General features: G+C 40.1%; 1 protein-coding gene and 1 long non-coding RNA gene across 11 annotated transcripts in view; one reads left to right on the top strand and one right to left on the bottom strand.

Annotated features, from left to right (window-relative positions):
- ubr4 (ubiquitin protein ligase E3 component n-recognin 4) overlaps positions 1-11,647 on the bottom strand; it is a 196,896-nt gene extending 185,249 nt beyond the window's left edge. For 7 of the 10 annotated variants that reach the window (XM_039756137.1, XM_039756142.1, XM_039756141.1 and 4 more), the window contains exons 1-11: positions 11,491-11,647; positions 9,519-9,616; positions 9,213-9,316; positions 8,953-9,082; positions 8,653-8,798; positions 8,100-8,202; positions 7,780-7,921; positions 4,019-4,143; positions 2,769-2,893; positions 2,627-2,686; positions 2,352-2,542 (exon numbers count right to left, since the gene is read on the bottom strand). In XM_039756137.1, coding sequence (XP_039612071.1) covers positions 2,352-2,542; positions 2,627-2,686; positions 2,769-2,893; positions 4,019-4,143; positions 7,780-7,921; positions 8,100-8,202; positions 8,653-8,798; positions 8,953-9,082; positions 9,213-9,316; positions 9,519-9,616; positions 11,491-11,627 — 1,361 coding nt within the window. In that variant the 5' untranslated portion in view covers positions 11,628-11,647. The remainder of the gene's footprint in view (positions 1-2,351; positions 2,543-2,626; positions 2,687-2,768; positions 2,894-4,018; positions 4,144-7,779; positions 7,922-8,099; positions 8,203-8,652; positions 8,799-8,952; positions 9,083-9,212; positions 9,317-9,518; positions 9,617-11,490) is intronic. The other 3 variants (XM_039756140.1, XM_039756146.1, XM_039756145.1) reach the window with 1 other exon arrangement.
- On the top strand, positions 11,580-18,573 carry LOC120531088. Its single transcript, XR_005634059.1, has 3 exons — positions 11,580-11,777; positions 14,745-18,064; positions 18,535-18,573. It is a non-coding gene; the product is annotated as an uncharacterized LOC120531088 (long non-coding RNA).
- The last annotated feature ends 3,222 nt before the right edge of the window (positions 18,574-21,795 follow it).

Below are 21,795 nucleotides of genomic sequence, written 5' to 3'. Positions count from 1 at the left end.
AGAGTTGTCCTGAAGCCACTCCTTTGATATCTTGGCTGTGCGCTTAGGGTCGTTGTCCTGCTGACAGATGAACCGTTGCCTATGTCTGAGGTCAAGGAGCGCTCTTGAGCAGGTTTTCATCCTGGATGTCTCTGTACATTGCTGCAGTCATCTTTCCCTTTATCCTGACTAGTCTCCCAGTTCCTGCCACTGAAAAACATCCCCACAGCACGATGCTGCCACCACCATGCTTCACTGTAGGGATGATATTGGCCTGGTGATGAGCGGTGCCTGGCTTCCTCCAAACATGACACCTGGCATTCACACCAAAGAGTTCAATCTTTGTCTTATCAGACCAGAGAATTTTGTTTCTCATGGTCGGAGAGTCCTTCAGATGCCTTTTGGCAAACTCCAGGTGGGCTGCCATGTGCCTTTTACTAAGGAGTGGCTTCCATCTGGCCACTCTACCATGCAGGCCTGATTGTGGAGAGAGAGGAGAACCTTCCAGAAGGACAACCATCTCTGCAGCAATCCACCAGAGGACCTCTGGAGCTCTGACAGAGTGAACATCAGGTTCTTGGTCACATGCCTGACTAAGGCCCTTCTCTCCTGATCGCTCAGTTTAGATGGCCGGCCAACTCGAGGAAGAGTCCTGGTGGTTTTGAACTTCTTCCACTTACGGATGATGGAGGCCACTGTGCTCATTGGGACCTTCAAAGCAGCAGAAATATTTCTGTAACCTTCCCCAGATTTGTGCATCGAGACAATCCTGTCTCGGAGGTCTACAGACAATTCCTTTGTCTTCGTGCTTGGTTTGTGCTCTGACATGAACTGTCAACTGTGGGACCTTCTATAGACAGGTGTGTGCTTTCCCAAATCATGTCCAATCAACTGAATTTACCACAGGTGGAAGCTGCAGAAACATCTCAAGGATGATCAGGAGAAACAGGATGCACCTGAGCTCAATTTTGAGCTTCATGGCAAAGGCTGTGAATACTTATGCACATGTGCTTTCTCAATTTTTTTTTTTTTTTTATAAATTTGCAAAAATCTCAAGTAAACTTTTTTTCACGTTGCCATTATGGGGTGTTGTGTGTAGAATTCTGTGTAAAAAAATGAATTTAATCCATTTTGGAATAAGGCTGTAACGTAACAAAATGTGGAAAAAGTGATGTGCTGTGAATACTTTCCAGATGCACTGTATATGATCAGAATGAAGTAGTACTGGTATGTCATATCAATGAATACCAGTCCACTTCAAGCACTGGTTTATCCCTAACCATATAACAAGCTTTGGATATTATAGTAGCTAAGCCTCTTTTACGTTTCACGATGGAACCATCCAGATCTGACTAGCTTTCATCAGTGGAGAATGTACTTTTATACCTTTACTCATCCAGAGCTATTTACATCTCCTGGATCAAAAAAAAAGGTTAACTCAAAACTGTATCTAATTGTGAATAAGCTGCTACAACAGTTAAAACACTAATAGCACCTATTTAAACTAGAGCACGGTCAAATGTTTAAGTGGGAGGAATTTGTATGATGTCTTTCTTAATATTTAGCCTATCGGGCCTCCCTGTGGTATTATTGATTTCTAATTGTTACACATAGAAAAGGTAATTTATCATTATATTGTTAATGACATTTCATGTACACTACGTTGGTCTGGGAAGGTGGGGTGGGGGGTGGGGGAGTGCTTTTTTTATATGCTACTTCTATATTCTTAGCTGATGACTGCTTTTTAGCATTAGAAAAAGGATTACAGTAGAAAAATGCCCTCTTGTAAATATGTCAGAATCTTGTCTGTTTGATTTGCTACTACTGAAGATCCATCTGTACTTAAGATGAATGCAAAGCTTCTATTTGCTTATCAGGAGTAATGACATGACTAATTTTTTTTTTTTTTAATTAGCACCCCCTTTTATTTAATTTTGTTTTTGAAAAAGAGCAGACTTTTTTTTAAAACCCACACAGTCTAATTTAATAAAGTAGAATAAAGCATAATTCTTATGATTGTATACTAATTGTAGGCCTTGACAACAGTAAAGACTATTTTTTATTGTAAAAAAAAAAAAAACTCTCTCTTTATCTATATATACAAAATGCATATTGAAATTATATATTTCAGAGCAAATTACCCATCCCTAAATGAGCACCATATTATTAAATGCAATTTCAACTGGCTTATCTAGAATTCATTCATCTGTTTGACAATTTCATCATGCATATTGGTGGCTATAATGAAATCAAGGCTGAATTAGTCTTCTGTTATGGCAGATATTACTAACTGAGGCCAGGTGATAAAAACTATTTGCATAGCAACAAGACCAAGACACAGATCCAAAAGACATGAAAGAACTGCTTCTCACCCTTTTCCAGGCCCAAGCTTTGGAGAGCCAGCTCCATCTTTTGTTCTGGCAGCAATATCTCTGACACGGAGGGCAGCCAGAGGGTCTTTCTCCTTGCCCTTATCAGCCAGACTAGTTGGGCTCAGATTAAGAATCAGGTAGAGGCTGTTTAGTAGACACCATACACCAAGCAGCTGGAAATTTTGATAATGCTGTGATGTAGAAGAAAAAAAATAGTTGGAATTGAACATGGGGTTGCACAGGAGATGTAGATACAGTAGTTTTTGGAAACCCACCTGTCCCCCTGCACGCCGTGAAATGCTAATTGCCTGGCCAATCATTTCATAAATTTCCAGCTGTGAAAAGAACACCACAAATGTAAGGTCAAGAAGATATTACTTGCTAAAAACAATTTCTTCACAAAAGCAGGTTACTTACACATTTCTGTACAATTGTAGCTGCATCATTCTCATAATCATCCTCTTTTGAACTGGTGGATGCTGTGCGCAACTGCAATGCACTTCCTACGTGAAGAATAGCCATGCAGGTTGCCACACTTACACCTTGGAAAAATAAAAAAAAATTACAAGAACTGGTTATCTTTTCTTAGCTTAAGTCATACAAAACCCAAATGGAAAACTTGGTAGCACACAATTAATTTAGCTCTAGATAGCCATCTCACTAGAATTAATTACCTAAATAGTGCTTGCTGTAATGTCCAGCCCAGCAGGTGGAAACAGGAAGCCTCACTGGGCTGTTTATATCTCCCTTCTGCATATTATGGTGGACAGGCCTATGTCGGGCTTCCTAAACCTTTAAATATAAAGTGAACTTGAGGACTGTAATAGAGTGTGTGTGTGTGTGTGTGTGTGTGTATGTGGGTTAGGGGTCAAGGTATGGGCAGCTGTCCTAAATTTCCTGGGCTGACAGTTTCTCGGTTATAAATTAGGACTATGGACACACCTACAGCTTTATTTATTTTCACAAGGGATGCAGAATTTTTGTTTTACTCTCCTCTGCTGTCAAACTAGCTATAGTTTAACAACTGTAGTATGTTAATATACAGATATTGTTAGTTTTCAAATCCTAATTTTTCTTCATGTGTTTAAACAAATCAATTTCTTTGTGTATTAATTATGCAATTTTGAAAAGTCTGTACTGGAATTTACCTATGAACTTGTTGTTTCACCCTGAGCATGCACTCTGTGAAGAGCAGATCAGAGAGGGCTCTAGGAGAACACAAGAGTTTTGTATTGCATTTCTCAAAAAGGAAGTGATCCTGGGTCTCAAACCAGAAGCAATACCCAGAAGAGGCATATACAATCCTTCTGGTGTTACAGCAGTTAAAATTTGCAGTTGGAAAGACTAGACATTAACAAACACACAACTGACAGGAGTAAGAGCCCCGAGAGATTGAACATTACGCTTTTGGTATGTACTAGGTACATCCATTCGGCACTCTATGAGTATGTCAGAGTAAATTACCTATGAATAATGGGCCTTCCTAAACAGGTTGTCTTACCCTTATCCATTTACTATACAATTAGCTCATTAACCCTACCTACTTGTGTGCATTATTTTTATGCAATAAAACGATCCTATTTTGTATTATTTTGGTTTCTCTGGCCCTTTACAACTCACAACAACTTACTACAGGCCATTCTAATCTATACAAAACTAAAACCTACCTGCATACAAACAGCTAAGTGCAAGTACCGTCACATCTAGCAAACGCCCAGGAGTCAAAGGCTCAAGTACAGGAAGGGATAATGTATCCAGTGCCATGGTCACATCAATGACTAATGAATGAAACCTACGGAGAAAACAAGATAGTTATACCTTTACCCAACTAAAATGAATTAAAACTAAAAGAAGGCAGTGGCCCACTTTATGCATATTGCACAAAAAAGGGAGAGCCGCTTATTTATCCCAATTGAAACTAGTTAGTAGGGCCAGAATGAAGTGTTTGGAGCGGGAGAAGGAGGTACAACGCACAGGTCTTGGACCTGGTGAGACGCAGGAGCAGCCCGGCCAGAAGGCAACACACAAAGCCCAGTCTCTCCACGCACCTGAGCCTCCCGACTCTGGCACAGTAATTCCACAGCAGCGGATTAAGTGGCCTCCAGCCAGCAAACAGAGAGATTGGATGCAGTTTGATCAGGACGTGTCCAATATTATCCAAGCCACAGCCAAAGGAGATGTCGACAGGCGACTCCAAACAATGACCTCGATCATCATCGTCAGTTATGCCTCTGAGAGGTTTGGTCAGATGGAGAAGGGTAAGACCAAGTCCACCTCATATACTATGAACCGCAGGGCCCTCAACATACATCAAATACGGCAAGAGCTTCGAACCCTCAAGAAGCAGTACAAGACAGCTGCCGATGAAGAAAAACAAGCATTGGCAGAACTGCAGAACATCCTGTGGAAGAAGCTGTTGACCCTTCACAGAGCAGAGTGGCACAGGAGGCGGGGAAGAGAGAGAGCGAGGAGGCGGGCGGCCTCCATTGCCAATCCTTTTGGTTTTACGAAACAACTGCTAGGGGATACCCTACCCTGCCCTCCCAATAACAGCATTCAAGCTGGGGGAGCCAACTCTGAAGGAGGCTGAGGAGGTCATCGAGGCAGCCCAATGAGCTTCCACTCCAGGCCCGAGCAGTGTACCCTACCTTGTCTATAAGCGCTGCCCTGCGCTTCTCCAGCACCTATGGAAGAACTTGAAGGTGATCTGGCAAAGAGGGAAAGTTGCTGACCAGTGGAGGTGTGCTGAGGGAGTGTGGGTCCCTAAAGAGGAGAATTCCAGGAACAACCAGTTCCGAATGATCTCCCTGCTGAGTGTAGAAGGTGTTTTTCAGCATCGTATCCAAAAGACTGACCAAGTCCCTCCTCAAGAATAACTACATCGACCCCGCTATCCAGAAGGGGGGGAATTCCTGGAGTCCCTGGCTGCCTGGAGCACACAGGTGTGGTAACTCAGCTGATCAGAGAGGCTCATGAGAACAAAGGCGACTTTGCTGTGTTGTGGATGGACAAGGCCAATGCCTTTGGGTCTATACCACACAAGCTGGTTGAGCTCGCACTACATCGCCACCATGCTCCCAGGAAAATCAAGGATCTGATTCTAGATTACTATAACAACTTCAGAATAAGGGTCACTTCTGGCTCAGAAATATCAGACTGGCATCAGATTGGCAAGGGAATAACAACAGGGTGCACCATCTAAGTTATTCTTTTTGCCCTTGCCATGAATATGGTGGTCAAGGCAGCCGAGGTAGAATGCAGAGGGCCCCTGACTAAGTCAGGTGTACGACAGCCCCCAATAAGAGCCTATATGGATGATCTAACCATCACGACAACATCGGTCCCAGGGAGCAGGTGGATCCTACAAGGACGTGAGAGACTCATCGGATGGGCAAGGATGAGTTTTAAGCATTCCAAGTCAAAGTCCATGGTGCTGAAGAAGGGGAAGGTGACTGGTAAGTACCGATTTGCTATTGCGAGAACAGTCATCCCATCCATCACAGAGCAGCCAGTCAAGAGTTTGGGGAAAGTCTTTTGACTCAAGTCTGAAAGACACAGCTGCCATTCAGAAATCCACGCAGGAGCTTGGGACATGGCTCACCAAGGTTGATAGGTCTGTCCTGCCTGGTAGGTTTAAAGCCTAGATCTATCAGCACTCAATCCTGCCCTGGGTCCTATGGCCTCTGCTGGTATGTGCAGTCCCATTTTTAACAATTGAGTCCCTTGAAAAGAAGATCAGCAGCTTTCTTCGGAGGTGGCTGGGACTCCCACGCAGCCTCACCAGCGCAACACTGTATAGAACAAGGAACATCCTGCGGCTACCATTTAGCTGCCTCACAAAAGAATTCATGGTAGCACGCACCAGAGAAGTCCTACAGTACAGAGACTCCAAGGATTGTAAGGTGTCAGCAGCTGACATTGAGGTGAGGGCAGGCAGGAAATGGAGGGCGGAGAAGGCTGTGGAGGTGGAAGAGTCAGGCCTGAGACAGAAGGCTCTGGTGGGCACCGTAGCAACAGGTAGAGCAGGTCTGGGCTACTTCCCAAAGACCCAGGTTGGCAAGGCCCAGGGCAAGGAGAGAATCCATCTACTCCAGGAAGAGGTCCGAGCAGGGGTGGAGGAAAAGAGAGTGAGCAGGGCAGTAGGATTCTGGCAACAGGATGCGTGGACAAGGTGGGAGAGTACTCTCCAGCCAAGGATCACATGGTCAGACATCATGCAGACAGATTTATTTCATGTCTGGTTCCTGGTGCAGGTGGTTTACGATGCCCTGCCAAGCCCAGCAAACCTCCACGTCTGGGGAAACAGCGAGACACCATGTTGTTCAGGAAGAGGCTCTCTAGAACATCTACTCAGCAGCTGCCCTAAGGCACTGGCAGAAGGCCGCTACCGGTCAAACATGATCATTACACCCGAGGCCTCAAAACACCTGATCATGCTGGAACTGACAGTGCCCTGGGAAGAGCGTATCGAGGAAGCTAGTGAGAGGAAACGCGCCAAGTACCAGGAACTGGTGGAGGAGTGCAGGGACAGAGACTGTAGGGTACTCTATGAGCCCACAGAAATTGTTTGCAGATTATTTGCAGGACACTCACTCTGCAGACTCCTCACACAGTTGGGCATAACAGGAGCGGCCAAGAAGAGGGCCATTAAATCCACAAGTGAAGCCGCAGAGAAAGCCTCAAGGTGGCTTTGGATGAAGAGGGATGATCCGTGTATCGCTACTGGGATACAAGCTGAGGAGTGATCAACCCCGACTGGGTCGCCTGAGCGAAGGTGCATGATGTTGCGAGACCCGAAATGCCCGATGACCTCAGGATACATCACTGATGATGTGTCCCAGTGCATCCAGGTGATGTTTCTTATATAGAGAACGGTTTACTGTGGAAAGGAAAATAAATTTTCAGGTTTCATATTATATTTGGAGGGGGCACGGTGGTAGTGTTGCTGCCTCACAGTTAGGAAACCTGGGTTCGCTTTCCGGGTCCTCTCTGCGTAAAGTTTGCATGTTCTCCCCATGTCTGTGTGGGTTTCCTCGCACAGCCCAAAGACATGCAGGTTAGGTGCACTGGCGATCCTAGTGTGTGCGCCCTGCGGTGGGCTGACGCCCTGCCCAGGGTTTGTTTCCTCCCTTGTGCCCTGTGCTGGCTGGGATTGGCTCCAGCAGACCCCCATGACCCTGTAGTTAGGATATAGCGGGTTGGATAATGGATGGATATTATATTTGGATTAAAATGCAGTGCTTCAATCGTTGGCCAGAAAAAAAATGGCAACTCAGTTACTGTAACCTAACCACAAAGAAATACAATTTTTCCAATTACAGGAAGCATAAAAACACTTGAAGATCAATCTATTATCTTAACTATTTAAAAACTAACTATAGGGTTAAGTGCTCCTGCCACACATCAAATCTATGTTAAATAAACATACCCATTTCGGACAGCAGTTGCATCAGCCACAGTTGCAGGCATGATAAAGAAAGAATTGGCAGAAACAGCATCTTGAAAACGATTAATGTATCGCAGGAAATAAGGAAGATTCAGGCACACACGCAGAAGCTTCTCTGAGCCACCTAAAGACAAATTGGGCAAAATAAGTAATTCAGTCAGGGTTTAATTTTATAAAAAAAAAAACAACCAATAAAATAAAAATGCTACCTGAAAAATGTTACACTATTAGAAAGAATTTTAAAGGCCAAAGACAAAAAGGTCCTCAAAATGATCTCACCGAGACACAACTTTAGTACTCACCCAGCTCCTGTAGGCTAGTCACATTATGTGCAGTGAAGGCATTCCTTATTTTAGCCTGAGCAGCCAAGTCGGCAGCAAGCTGCTCTTCACTCTTTACCTCCATCTGCAAATAAGTATGCAAACTCAATTTAATAATGAGCTTTACAAAAGGGGAAAAAAAAAAAATCACCACCACCAGAAAAATCCATATATTTAACTGCAGTAGTTTATTACTAAATCAAGTTTAGGTATCCTCATTCAAGAAAATGTTTTATATCAAAAAATGTTTGCGCATTGCATCAATCTTTCTCTATACCCCAGAAGAACACTGCCACATCTCACTTATTTCTGTTTTTACTATAGATAATATTAAAGACTTATACATCCATACAAATGCCAAACTATAACTAAAACATACTAGATATACTCAATAACAGTGCCTTCATTCTGTTTAAAAACCAAAACATTTATATGAATAGTAACCACAATTTAATGATAGATAGGATGTAAATGGTAAACAATCAGAAAAATATCAAACACACCCAAAACATCTAAGCATGAGTTCTGCACTGACCTGTGTTTGAACAGAAGGCATACACAGCAGTGCTGTATCAGGACTGAAGACGGATGTTAGTTGATTGACAAAATTCATCTGCACTTCCTTCTGCTTCAGCTCTGGGCTAACTGGAGAGACCAATTCCTTCTGATCTTCCACTGAAACTCAACAAACAGCTCTTTTAACTTATTTCTGTATTAAAAGCTAATTTATATTCCGGTTTAATATATACACACTCTTAGTGCACTAAGTTGTTTGACATCATATACGTTTTATTTGAGAACTTTATATAAAAATCTTACAGAAATAGCATCTTACCATCAGAAAGCGTCCTAAGGGTCTGAGGCAGCTTGGCTGACTTCATCATTGCAGTAAATGTGATAATTTCTGTTCTGTCTAGGCGACTGCAACCAGTACACAAGCCTTTGATTAAAAGTATTAAGTGTTTCTGATAAAAGTAAGGGGACAGAAAAACGTGATAAATAAGGAAATTGTTTAAGCTTTCAATTACCAGAAAATGTTACAGCAATACAAGTTCACAAGTTAGAAAATAATGTCTTGGTCAGGAAATCAATCACCTGCGACACAGCACATGCCTCATCTGGATTCTCCAACCGGAGTAATAAGAACTCAATCAGGATTTTACAGGCAGATGCCACAGACAGCAATTGGTTTCGAGGAACTGAAATCAAAATTTGATCATCAAAAAGGAAAAAATACCAACTCATCAAAAAAAAAAAAAAAAAAAACATTAACAATACAAATATCTAAAAAAAACTTTACTGAAGACATTTTAGTTCTGGAATGTCAAATTATATGACAGACTGTTTAACCACACAAATTATTAATACATTCTGATCCAACTATTGAACAAAGATGCTTACTATGTCCACAAACAGTGCTGATGTAGTGTGCTGACAAAGCAACAAAAGATGAGTAGAAGGGTTCATACTGTTTATCATGTTGTAAAATCTGCGATTCACTGAAAAGCAAGCACAGAAAAGTCCAAAAATTAAAATTACATCTGAGCACATTCTGAGATGCATAAAAATGTACAACCTTGCATAAAAATTTTAGTGCTAAAAAAGAAACTATCACTTCATTTTGAGGGTTACTTTCCAGATATTGGAGGCAGAATGGTAGTTATTTTTTCACATTATGAATAATTAAAAGGAAATCGATCCTTTTCAAAGTCAGTGAGTCTCTCTGTGTCCACCCGGTTGCTCTGACCCGGCTATCCAACAGATGTTCACAGACACTGGCATTGCTTTTACGTATCCTATTCCAAATGGTAAATAACGAAGACATAGCAACCAGAAAGACAAATTGCAATGCAAACATTAACATGGAGGTATATGTTGGTTATGCAGATTTCAAAACTTCTTATATGGGTAGCACAGCTAGTCATAATTTATTTGGAAAGGTATCAAAGGCAATGTATAGCTATTTAATCTTACTATGATTGAAATTAGATCAAGGACTCTTGAATGTTACATAAAAAAAAAAACACAGAGGAGCTGGTACTCTTGTTTCATCCATGAAAGCTTTGGTTTTAAGTTCTCTTTTCTAATTCAAATTTTTAATAAATATTCAGTATCACTCACCAACTCCAAATATTTCTAAAAATTACATTCTACTCAAGACACCCAGCTCTAAAAAGTGATCACATAGCAAAAGAAACATGTATACATTCATTCTTACCTTCATAATACTTTTAATTTGATTCAATAATCCTTAGAAAGAACACCCCATCAACCATTATAACAAGACTGCTGTCATTATAACACAATAAAAAACTTAATTTATACAGTCTAGGATAGCAATGCATTTGCAGTATTTTACCATATCACATCCAAATTCAGTCAGAAATAACTGAATATGACCATGTATTGCAAACCTCTACTGTAAACATTTATGCATCCAAGCAAAAATATGTCAAATATATCTCATCAGTCACTGCACTTCTAAGTTTTACCAGTGAACTGCTAAATAAAAACATACAAAAGGCTATCCATATAAGAATATCCTTGAAAATGTTAAGTATTAAACAATGGAAAATGTTGCCTTTGTAGATCATCATGTAACAACCATTTGTGACCTTAGTTTTTCCAAGCCAGTGTCCCCGGGATGTTGTGTCCATCATCAAAAGGACAATGACTGAAATCAGTTCAAACAGTTCTCTCAATACCAAGACAACTGGCAGATGTCAGTTAACATACAGACTGCTCCAATCGTGGAAAAAAGCAGAACTTAACACAAACTTCATAAAAGCAACGGGGCTCCCCTTCATTTAAATCTATACCACCGGTCCTTGTATGAATGTGCATGCAGTATTTCACACGTCGTGACCTAGTGGTCAGCCCATCTGCATGTAAATACAACACAAGACTCGACACAGACAGTATGCGCATGTCACACTAAGAAAGCGTTCTGGAACCTACATTTACGTGCAAAGTACTGCCTACCAACTGAAGACGGTTCTATTCTCCAGCGACATTATGAACTGCAGCAAACTGAAAGAGGACAGTCACGACTGACCCGTACCCGAGGTCAACAATAATGGGCACTGTATGGGAGCTCCAAAACAATCTAAACAGTGAAGTGAAACATACCTTAAGAAGGGTCTGATACTTCATAGTGGCGGACGCGGAAGAAGAACACGACAACAGCGAGTGGGGACTTTTCAGGAAGATGACAGACTCGCAGTGAACTCAATCCGCGACTCGTCACTTAAAAGTCTACCGTTCGGCAAGTACTGGATATAAGCGAGATGTTGCGTCCAAGAGGGCCAATGATGAAGCACATTCCCCACTTCTACAAAACTGTGTAGCCTCGCGTTTCCCCTGTTGGACTCACCTGTTCACAATAGCGCCCACCAGCTGCGGCAGCTCCTTAGCCTCGAAGGCCGTGTATGGGGCAGTCAGCAACGGTTTCGCAGCAGAAGTCCAGTCGAATTCTGGCTCAGGATCTCCCTGTCCTCCGCTCGACGCCATGTTGGCAGTCAATGACTAGCCGGAAGTGCCGCATTGATGGGCGGGACTTACCTAAACTAAAACGTCACGGCATGTCACTCATACAACAGGTGAGAGTTCTATGCAGCAATCTGCGCCGGACCTTGATTTTCTCACGGAGAACCCCTTAAGGTACTGTAAAAGCGAAGGAATTCGACCAACCTTAAATTGTGCCACAATTCTTAGATAGGGAAATTTGTGAGCATATACAACAACTATAGGTTACATCATTGCTTAGATAACACATACTGTATATTTAGTGTGGATTCTGTCAAACTAAACTACCGGTACACTCAAGCATACACCAAGAGTGGGTCGGCGTGGAGCTTCCACGTAGTTGTCTCTAGGGTATGAAGTGGAGGAACTGAGCACCAGGAGGAATAGTCAGGCAGATACAAGGAGAAATAAAAGCGAAAGGAAAGGTATGGAATGGTTCACACAGTACTTCCTTATAAAAATCACTCATCGGAAGATTTTACAGTATAATACAGTGGATTGTGCCGTACAACAATATACAATCAAATACATTAACTTAAATGTATTATGTAGAAAATAAATGTAGAGTAAAATGAACAGGGCATTGAATAAAGACAACAAGTTAAATAACATTAATTTGAAACAACTTGTAAACACGTTGTGTCAAATCAGCTCATCAAGTTGCCCTGCTAGATTGGTACAGGAGTGGCTTAGATTTAGCTGTGTACACATTCTTTCTCTTCATCATCCACCTTGTGCTCTGGTGCTGTACTGTAAACAAAGAAGTTTGTAAATGAAGACCCCTGAGTGTGTGAGTGTGGTTGTACATACGTGCATATGTGCTCCTCAGCCTGTGCATACATGTATATTTAAACAAATTAAAAACTACTTATGCAAAAATTTTGCAAATCAACAGACCTTGCCCAATGACTATACGGAGCAGACTGTAAAAATCAGTGTTAATTTAAACACTTTCTACAGCAGTTATTGTTGGACATAGGTCTAGTAGTTTTTGATGAAAATGGAAATAAGTACTGGACCAAAAACCAAAAGACCCGAAGCCTGTGACATGGCATACACAATGTAGCGTGTTCAAAAAACGTTTTTTGGAAGCTATCATTATACTGTACATATAGGTTTCCACAACACCATGCTAAAACTTTTCTCAATGTTTTCAACATAAAGGAATTAAGATCTAAACTTAACTCAGTAGGGCAGCGTTTCTCAACCTTTAAGTATTTGCGACCCGAGTTTTCATAACAGTTTTAATCGCGCCCCCCTAACGTTTTTTTGAAAGGAGCCCAGTAATACCAATTTGTTCTTTTTTAATTAATGATATATCATAGATCCATGGATGGATACTTAACTTTAATCGACATTTATCTAACTCTATATTTTTCTGGTATCAAAATGTAGTTTAAGTTCATTTGTTTTGGTTTCAATTTTGATTCTTGTTTTCTTTTTTTCACATCTTCGCACCCCCCTTTTTGTTACTTCGCGCCCCACAGTTTGAGAACCACTGCAGTAGGGAATTTTTGACCCTAAAAATTCCATTAACGTGGAAGTAAAAATTCAAACCCTTAAAATGAAAACTTCTTTGTATTCCCTTAATATCTGCACAATTGCCACCTGTTAAAGAAATCTGTGTATTTTGTACTTTCATTCATCCAATATGAATTTTTTAATTTACTAGTTGACTGAATTTAGTTCCATTTATAAGAGCATTGTGGTCAGCACTGACATGAAAATACTTGTTTTTGAATTGCATCTACTAATGTCAATGTATGCATTGAACTCCGAGAGTCAGCAGTATTCTGCAGGTATTGAAACAATTTGATAAGTATAGTGCATAATATAAAGTATGTGAACTTTGTTAGGCTGCCCATCTTTGTTCTGTGGCCCTTGTAGTAGAAAGTTATCTTTGGTTAAACCAAAAGAGGCCCTTGAATCTAAACGTTTTTGTCAAGCTAGCTATTGTTGTAAGCAAGACTAAAGACTTGTTAATACTTTAATCATTCATTTGAAGTAGTAGTCAGGGGATATCTTACAGAGCCCTTTCTTATACTATTCATCTTTCCTCTTTCAACCTGACACAGTTTCACAACCCACTAACTCAAACTAGCAAACTTCTGGATCATGTTCTCTCACTGAACTGCACCCCTACAAACACAGCTGTCAGTTCACTGTACACATCTCACCACTTTTTCATTCATTTATTTCTCTGTGCTTATTCCATATTCTTTTCCTGACATTCCTCTCACTGTACCCTTCTGCCATTGCCTCCACTACCCCTCTCCCACCGTTTTTTCTTCCATAGTCTGCTCTGCTCTGCTCTCCCACCCCCTGACCACTTCTCCTCTCTTGATACCAATACTCCCACTGATACCCTGTGCTCAACTCTGTCCTCTTGCCTTGATGCTGTCTGTCCTCACTCCTCTAGGTGTACATACGAAAGACTCCTGCTGCCCAAGACTTTTTGAAGCACTACGCTATGCAGTCTATGGACAGAGCTTAGGATAGCTGAAAGAAAATGGAGAAAGTCAAAAACCTAAACAGACCTGGGTACAGGAAGTTTTGATCACTATCTTCCTTCTCTTCTGCTACTGCCAATACTAAGGTTAATTTCTTCCCAATTAGCACTTCTGATCTTCATAGCTTGCTCTATGCTTTCACCTCTCCCAACCCTCCACTGCCTTTGCCTTCAACCTTGTTGACGGAGGATGACTTTGAAACCTTTTTTCAGGAAAACATGGCAGTCATCAGCAGTCAGTTCTCATCACCCCAACCAGCCAGTCTGCTTCCCCCTGAACACACCACAGCATTCACCTTATTCTCCTCCTCTCCACCACTGATGTTTCTAAATTCCACTCTAGTTGCCCACTTACCAGTTCACTTAGCCTGGAAGAGATATGAGGAGGTCAGGTCATCTCTTACTCATTAATTTCTGCAGTTACACACACTTTTTTTACATTGTTCCAACATTCCCTAATATCTCCCCTTCTCAAGAAGACCACACTCCGCCCATCTCAAGTAGGTAATTACAGACCAGTCCCTCTCCTCTCCTTTCTATCCAAAACACGGGAATGTGTTGTGTCTAACCAAGTTTCTTCATTTTTTCTACAGAACAAACAGATTGATCCTAATCAGTCAGGCTTCAAGAGAGGCCATTCCACCAAGACAGCTCTATTTACTGTTATCAGCATGTTATGGCTGGCTAGAGGTACAGACATGTCATCTGTCTTCATCCTATTAAATCTTTTCTCAGCTTTCAACACGATTAACCACCAGATCCTCATTGCCACGCTCTCTGACCCTTTACTTTCCTAAATTGGTTTGAGTCCTACTTCTTGGGTAGATCTTACTATGTGTCCTGGAAAGGAGAAATGTCAAAGGTGCACCAGGCAAGCATGGGAGTGCCTCAAGGATTGGTGCTGGGCCCACTCCTCTTCTATTTATACACCTCCTCACTAGGCTCTCTCATCATGTCCTACTGTATGGTTTTGCTTATTAGTGCTATGCCAATGATATGCAGCTGTACCTGTTGTTCCCTCCATAGCACCACATGGTATCAGCTAGAATCTTTGCATATCTCACTGATAATTACAACCTGGTTGAAGGAATGCCATCACCAGGTTAACTGGGTAAAGATAGACTTTCTTTTTATCCCATCTCTGTTCCACTCAGCTCATTATTGTCGTACATGACTCATTCTTAATTATCCATTTATAATAAGGTTCAGAGCAATACTGACATCTTCTGATTTGAATGATGTAAACTTTAGTTTCTTTAAATCAACACTCATTTTATGTGTTGCCTTTAATATTGGTCAAACCTAATGGGTTTCAATCCCAGTCTTAGGGAACCCCTGTGGCTGCAGGTTTTTATTTAACCAGTTTCACAATTAATGGGTCTTTTGGCCTCTGGTTGATCTTGCAATTTAATTAGTTGGTCTTTTTTTTACTTCTCCTATTCTGCATTTAGAAAAGAGCAGTAGTGTGATATTTGCATTTAAAATAAATTTAGTAATATTTGTATCTTTGCCATAGTTTAAAGCAAAATAAAAACCTGTAGTTACAAGGGTCCACCAAGCAATTGGAATCTACTAGTCTAATCTTTGATCTGCGCATTTCCATATTTCTAAAACTTTCTTCGTTCCACATAGAATATTACAAAGTTAAGACTATTCCTAGATATGTGGCATATAGAAGCACTAGAAAATGAATACATTAAATTATTTTTACCAGAAAGAATTAACTACCACAGAGCTTTACTTTCAGTTTGTCCAAATCCTTCTATTACTTTTCTGCAGTTTATTTAGATTACTGCAGCAAGGAACATAACTAAAAGGAGGAAGTAAAGTTTATTAATGTGTATAATCCAGAGTTTTTGTCACCATCACAAGATAAAGGCCTTCTTAGCTGCTACGATAAATAAACTGTCTTGTAGTCCACAATATCCAATAATGACTTCTGCATCTGTGTTATTGATGTTTTTAATACATTTTAAGGTATTTTCATTAGGCCATACAATGAATATCATTTGTTGCTGCTCCATTTGGTGCAGAAATATTGAATATGCAATTTCATCACACTACATTGTACAATAATTTATTGCAGCACTGAATGAACTGATATAGATTAAAAAATGTAAAAATATTAATAACTATGCAACAGTGTAAAATTTAACAAGTATAGATATCAGGTATGAGCATAAAAATGTGCAAGAGCTACACAGTGGTCAGTAACAATAAATAAGTAGTGCAAATTGATTAGTACTGTATGTGCTTACATAGTCTTGGTAACAGGTCAAGCAGATGTCATCATAAGAGTTAACAATTTAGCGGCACTATAGTACCAGTGAATGCGGTTTGCAAGTCTGCTGGCACAACTACAATATCACTTTCTCAATTGCAAATGTGTTCTTTCTTCAGATTCTTGTCATAAATGTTCTATATGGATGGAAGTATGGATCTAGTGATAAACTAAGTTCATTTTAACTACAGTGCAGTGACCATACCAGATTTTACTGCAATTAATAATTTGTCATCATGCATCTGTATAAACTAGTAAGGATTTTGGAGGACAGATTGACTTTCTTTATTTTGTGAAAAGTTGGTACTGTGGGACGAGAGAAGTTCAGAAGTGGTGCATTTCTCAATTGACTTAATGCTGCTCACTTTTTACACTGCAAGCTATAATAATGTCAATAGGTACATGGCCTGTCCAAGTCTCCTGAAATCCACAATTGGCTCATTTGTTTTATTGACACTTGGGGAGGTTATTTTGTGCGGAATCAAATGAGAAGTTTAATCTCCTACTTGTAGGCTATCTGGTCATAGTTGATAAATAAATCCACTATTCGTGTCATATTAAGGCTCAGTGTTAGAATTTGTACCATGTTAGGCAATACAATCATGTAGAAATAGGGAAATCAGTTGTGATCTGAGTACATAGCCCTGTTCTGCTCTGAGGCTGATAGATATGGATTCTCATGCCCGACAACATCAGGTCTACAAATCGGAAAGTCCTGAATAAAGCTACAGGGGCTGGCATTTAGACCAAGCTTTCCTAGTAGCTTAAATGTTGTCAGTATTGAGTGCCTAACTAAAGTCAACAAATAGCATTCTCCCATACTCCTTTTGTCAAGTGTAAGGGATATATTTTAACCTTTTCAGTTGAGAGATTTAAAGTAAGAAGCCTAAGCCTAAAAGTCTTGTCAAGCTGAACAGAAGTGCAATGTGTTCTGGGAAAGTTAAGAGACAAAGCAGGATTCAGAATAATTCACATAGTTAGAAAGTGAAGCAGGGGCTTCGAATGTTTTGTATTGCCATTCTGTTTGCAGCTTCAAGCAACTTTTTCATTCCTATGGTAATTGACCTTGCGAACCAGACAGGGTTTGAAGCATGTTCATGAATGCGTATATACAAGATGATTGTGATTTATGACAAGAAAATTGTGTAAAAATGTGTATATGCTAGATTTTATACATATTTTTAATGTTTTTGCCATATAAACATTTTCATGCTATAATCCACAAAAATGCCAACAGTCCTGTAATATCAAATTAGCATTATTTCAACACTACAGCTTACTTATGCGCTGATGAGCATCCCTTTATGGCCAAAGTCTACCCTTATGTTAACTATTATCAAAAGCAGGATAACATCACAAAGTCTTCACCATTTCATGACAGTTATTTCAGTTTAATCCAAATGCCTGCATGGTCAACAGAGAAAGATAAAGGTTCCTCATTAAAGCACCTTTGAGACAAATTGAAAGAAGAGGTTTGTGCTATGAGTATGTGGCCAGAAAATCTAAAGAAACTACACAATTCTATCAAGTCAGCAAATAAGAACTTGGACTGTAAATACAAGTCAAAATGGGAACTGTGTGAGCTAATAATACTGAGTAACCTGCCAGGAATAAGGACACCTAGGTAAACAGGTAAGAAAGCCTGCATCTTTTCACTTTATTTGAATAGAGTCTCCTTAGACTCTGGACTCTTTAATCCCATTTTAAACAAACTTTGTGTAAATTTTGAAATTACTTTATTTGTCCCCAGGGGGAAATTTTGCTTTTTTACAGAAGCACTTTAAATAAATAGAGACATAAATAAGCAGATGCATAAGTCAGTAAATAAATAAATAAATCAATCAATCCACACATAGACACTCGGCCTTCTGCTGTTATGCACCTAAAATCTGGAATAGCCTGCCAATAGGAATTCGCCAGGCTAATACAGTGTAGGACTTTAAAACATTACTTTAACATGGCCTTCTCATAACTTCACTTTAATTTAATCCTGATACTCTGTATGTTCAATTCATTATAATAACTATTCATGGTGGCTCTAAAATCCGTACTAACCCCTACTCTCTCTTCTGTTTCTTTTTCCGGTTTCTTTGTGGTGGCAGCCTGCGCCACCACCACCTACTCAAACCATCATGATGCTCCAGCATTGATGGGCTAAAAGCCAGAAGTCTACGTGACCATCATCATCAAGTCCTTCCGTGAGAACCCTAAATCCAAAGAGGACTGTTTCATTCATGTGAGGTAGAATGCCCAGAGGGGACTGGGTGGCCTCATGGTCTGGAATCCCTGCAGATTTTATTTTTTTCTCCAGCTGTCTGGAGTTTTTTTCTGTCTTCCCTGGCCATCGGACCTTACTCTTACTCTTCTATATTAATTAATGTTGACTTATTTTATTTTCTTACTGTGTCTTCTATATTTCTATTCTTCATTATGTAAAGCACTTTGAGCTAAATTTTTTGTATGAAAATGTGCTATATAAATAAATGTTGTTATTGTTGTTGGAACATACCCCAGAATGACAAAAACAGAACAAAAATTAAAAAGAAAAGTTTATAACTTTTTTTTCTAATTCACAGTGAGGATTATGCAGATGTATTGCTGTTGGTATGAAGGAGCCCCAGTAGTGTTTCTTAACATGTTGTCTGGAGGTCCTCCTTGTTAGTGTGTCAGAGAGAGGATGTCCTGCATTGTACACTGTGGCACTTAGTTTTGTTTTAATTGTCTTCTTTGCTACCCCAAAGAAACTGGCAAGAACCTCTGCAGACAGAACAACAATCTGAAGCAGCTCTGCACCCAAACTTTAAAATACAGTATTCATCTTCCATCACCTTTATTTTCTGCATAAGCATTTTTTAATAAGGGTCTCTTTCAAATACATTTTCTAACCTTTGAAGACCCTCTTCAAATATATTTACTACTTATTGCTACTGTGTTTTTATTCCTTTTGCTTTATAATAATACTCTTTTTATGCTGTGTGATTGGGTCAAGGTATAGTGATAACAGCACCTGCCACATTCCCACAGGGGTTAGCACCTGAGGCAGGATGCCTCCATTAGAACAAGCAGTGTAGTGAGCAGGCACCTGCTTTGGTGATTGGCACAGGTGTAGCTTAACTGTCTGGTATCTGCTTATAGTGAGCTAGTAAGCTTTTTGCTTAAATCATCTGTCCAAATGCACATAAGATGTACACTTGGGGCGCTATAAAGCAGCTATATAAAAGCAAAATTTCATAACAATACGCATAGGTAAGTCCTACCTCATACTAGATAGGTGTATTTAATAAAGTAGCCACTGAGGATTTGAATTTGTCAATAATCATTCCCACGGTTTGGACGAAGATTTAATGAATACAATACAAACAGGTTTAAGGCAGTTATTGTCAGTACAGTATAGTAAAATTCTTACTTTCATGTGCTAATTAACGTGTGAGGGATGGCTGGCATCTTTACCTGGCCAGGACCCCTCTTTAAAGGAAGGACAAGGTGAGACGGCTTTTGAAAGGTGCTATCTTCCCTAACCTGCTACTTGGCAGCCCACCTAGATTGCAACGGTACCTCTGATTCCCACAGGGCTGTATGGGAACTACTATTTGTCGGCACAGCCCTGTTGGGTTCCGTGGATGCGGCCAGGAGGAGCTCCAGAGCCCTACTTTGGGCTTCCACCACACCTGGGAGTAATTCCAGACCTCCCTAACAAGCCACCTGCAGTTCTCCTGGGTGTGCCTTAAAAGCAGCCAGCCACCTCACAGAAGGGAGCCTGAATTGTGGGGGACGTGGATGAAGCTTGTCTATGAGGTGTGGAGAAGGAAGGGACAGTGTTATTATAGTACTTGTGACTGAGGGTATCAATCCTTGGAGTCTGCTCTGGATTCCTTTCCCTAAATAAAGGGGCTTTTGTTGGATGGAACTGGTGTTTCTTTTTGTTTGTTTCGACTTGGGGTAGCAAGTGTGCCCCTGGTTACCACACGTGATTAGTGAGTATAACTACCTTACCTATGAACATAAAAAACAGTAAGGAAAACCTTTTTTTTTTGGCACTATATTTGTATGTAAATTGCATTTTTTTTTTAAATGAATGTTGGCATTCTAAACTTGCAAATAGAAACAGCATTATATAAAATAGACCAAAATGAATTTGGGACTTTTCTTCTACTTCTACCTTAATCTGTGTTTTACTTGACGACAGATTAGCTTTAAAATTTTTTTATGGATGTTTCACATGAGTTAAAGTTAAATGTATTTTTGTAGCACCTAGATGTATTACCTTCAACTAATTATATTGCTTCTACAAATATCCAATTGGGCAGCACAGTGTGTCCGAGTTAAATAACTACACATTTGTTTAAATATATTTCATTTATCTAATGAACAAAAAGTGTCCAACACCAGCCAAGTCAACACAATTAAAGGAATAATTGAAATCAGTGGACTCAATGCAGCCAGCCCTCCTCAAATATACATCTCACATATTTTGATCCATACCAGCACAATGATTCAAGAAGAAAATAGCTGTTGATATTATCAGTCTGAAGGAGGTGACAAAGCTGTTTCTAAAGCTCTCATGATTCCACTAAACCACATTGGTCCCCAGATGGAAACCACTCTGAACAATTGTGAATTTTCCCAGAGGTGAACTTGATTTTCCATGAGATCAAAAAGCATCCAAATAATTAAAAGCTTCTCTTGCCTCAGGAAACCTCAGTATTCATGACTCCATACTCAGAACAAAACCAGGAGTAAATTTGTTTAATTAGAGAGAACCAAGAGTAGAAACTACTACCAAACAAGTATAAATGTTTTATCTAAAGCATCATTACCCATGAAGCACCTGGCTCAGCCACATGTCTTTTCGTAAAATTTTCTATGGAGAGATGACACAAACATGGAATTGTTTGGATGATGAGTTCCATTATAACCAAAGTAAATTAAAACATAGCATTCATTCCCCAGTAAAAACATCACACCAACAATCAAACATCCTGGTGGTAGTATGATGGGGAGGTGATGCTTTGCCATAACTGAGGAAACTATTAATTCTACTTACAGTAAGAAGAATGTTGGGTCACCCTTCTGTGAGCTGAAGGTTAAGTGTAGCTGGATCATGTAGCAAGACAGTGATCCAAAACACCAAAAGCACCACTCTGAAAAGAAGCAAAATTAAGGATTTCTACTTGACCCGAGTCCAAACCTAAACCCAATAGAGAAGCTGTGGCACAACCAGTTCATGCTCAAAAACCCACCAAGATTTCTGAATTAAAACAGTTTTGTAAACAAAGTGCGCAGTGAAACAATTATGGGAGAGTGGATATCTGGTATGTACGAAATAAAGTTATATTAAAAAAAATCATAAATATGTGCTTTAG

The sequence above is a fragment of the Polypterus senegalus genome, chromosome 6 (assembly GCF_016835505.1).
Source record: "Polypterus senegalus isolate Bchr_013 chromosome 6, ASM1683550v1, whole genome shotgun sequence".
Classification (NCBI taxonomy): domain Eukaryota; kingdom Metazoa; phylum Chordata; class Cladistia; order Polypteriformes; family Polypteridae; genus Polypterus; species Polypterus senegalus.
Note: the sequence above shows the minus strand (reverse complement) of the source record. Positions and strands in the feature narration are given on the sequence as shown.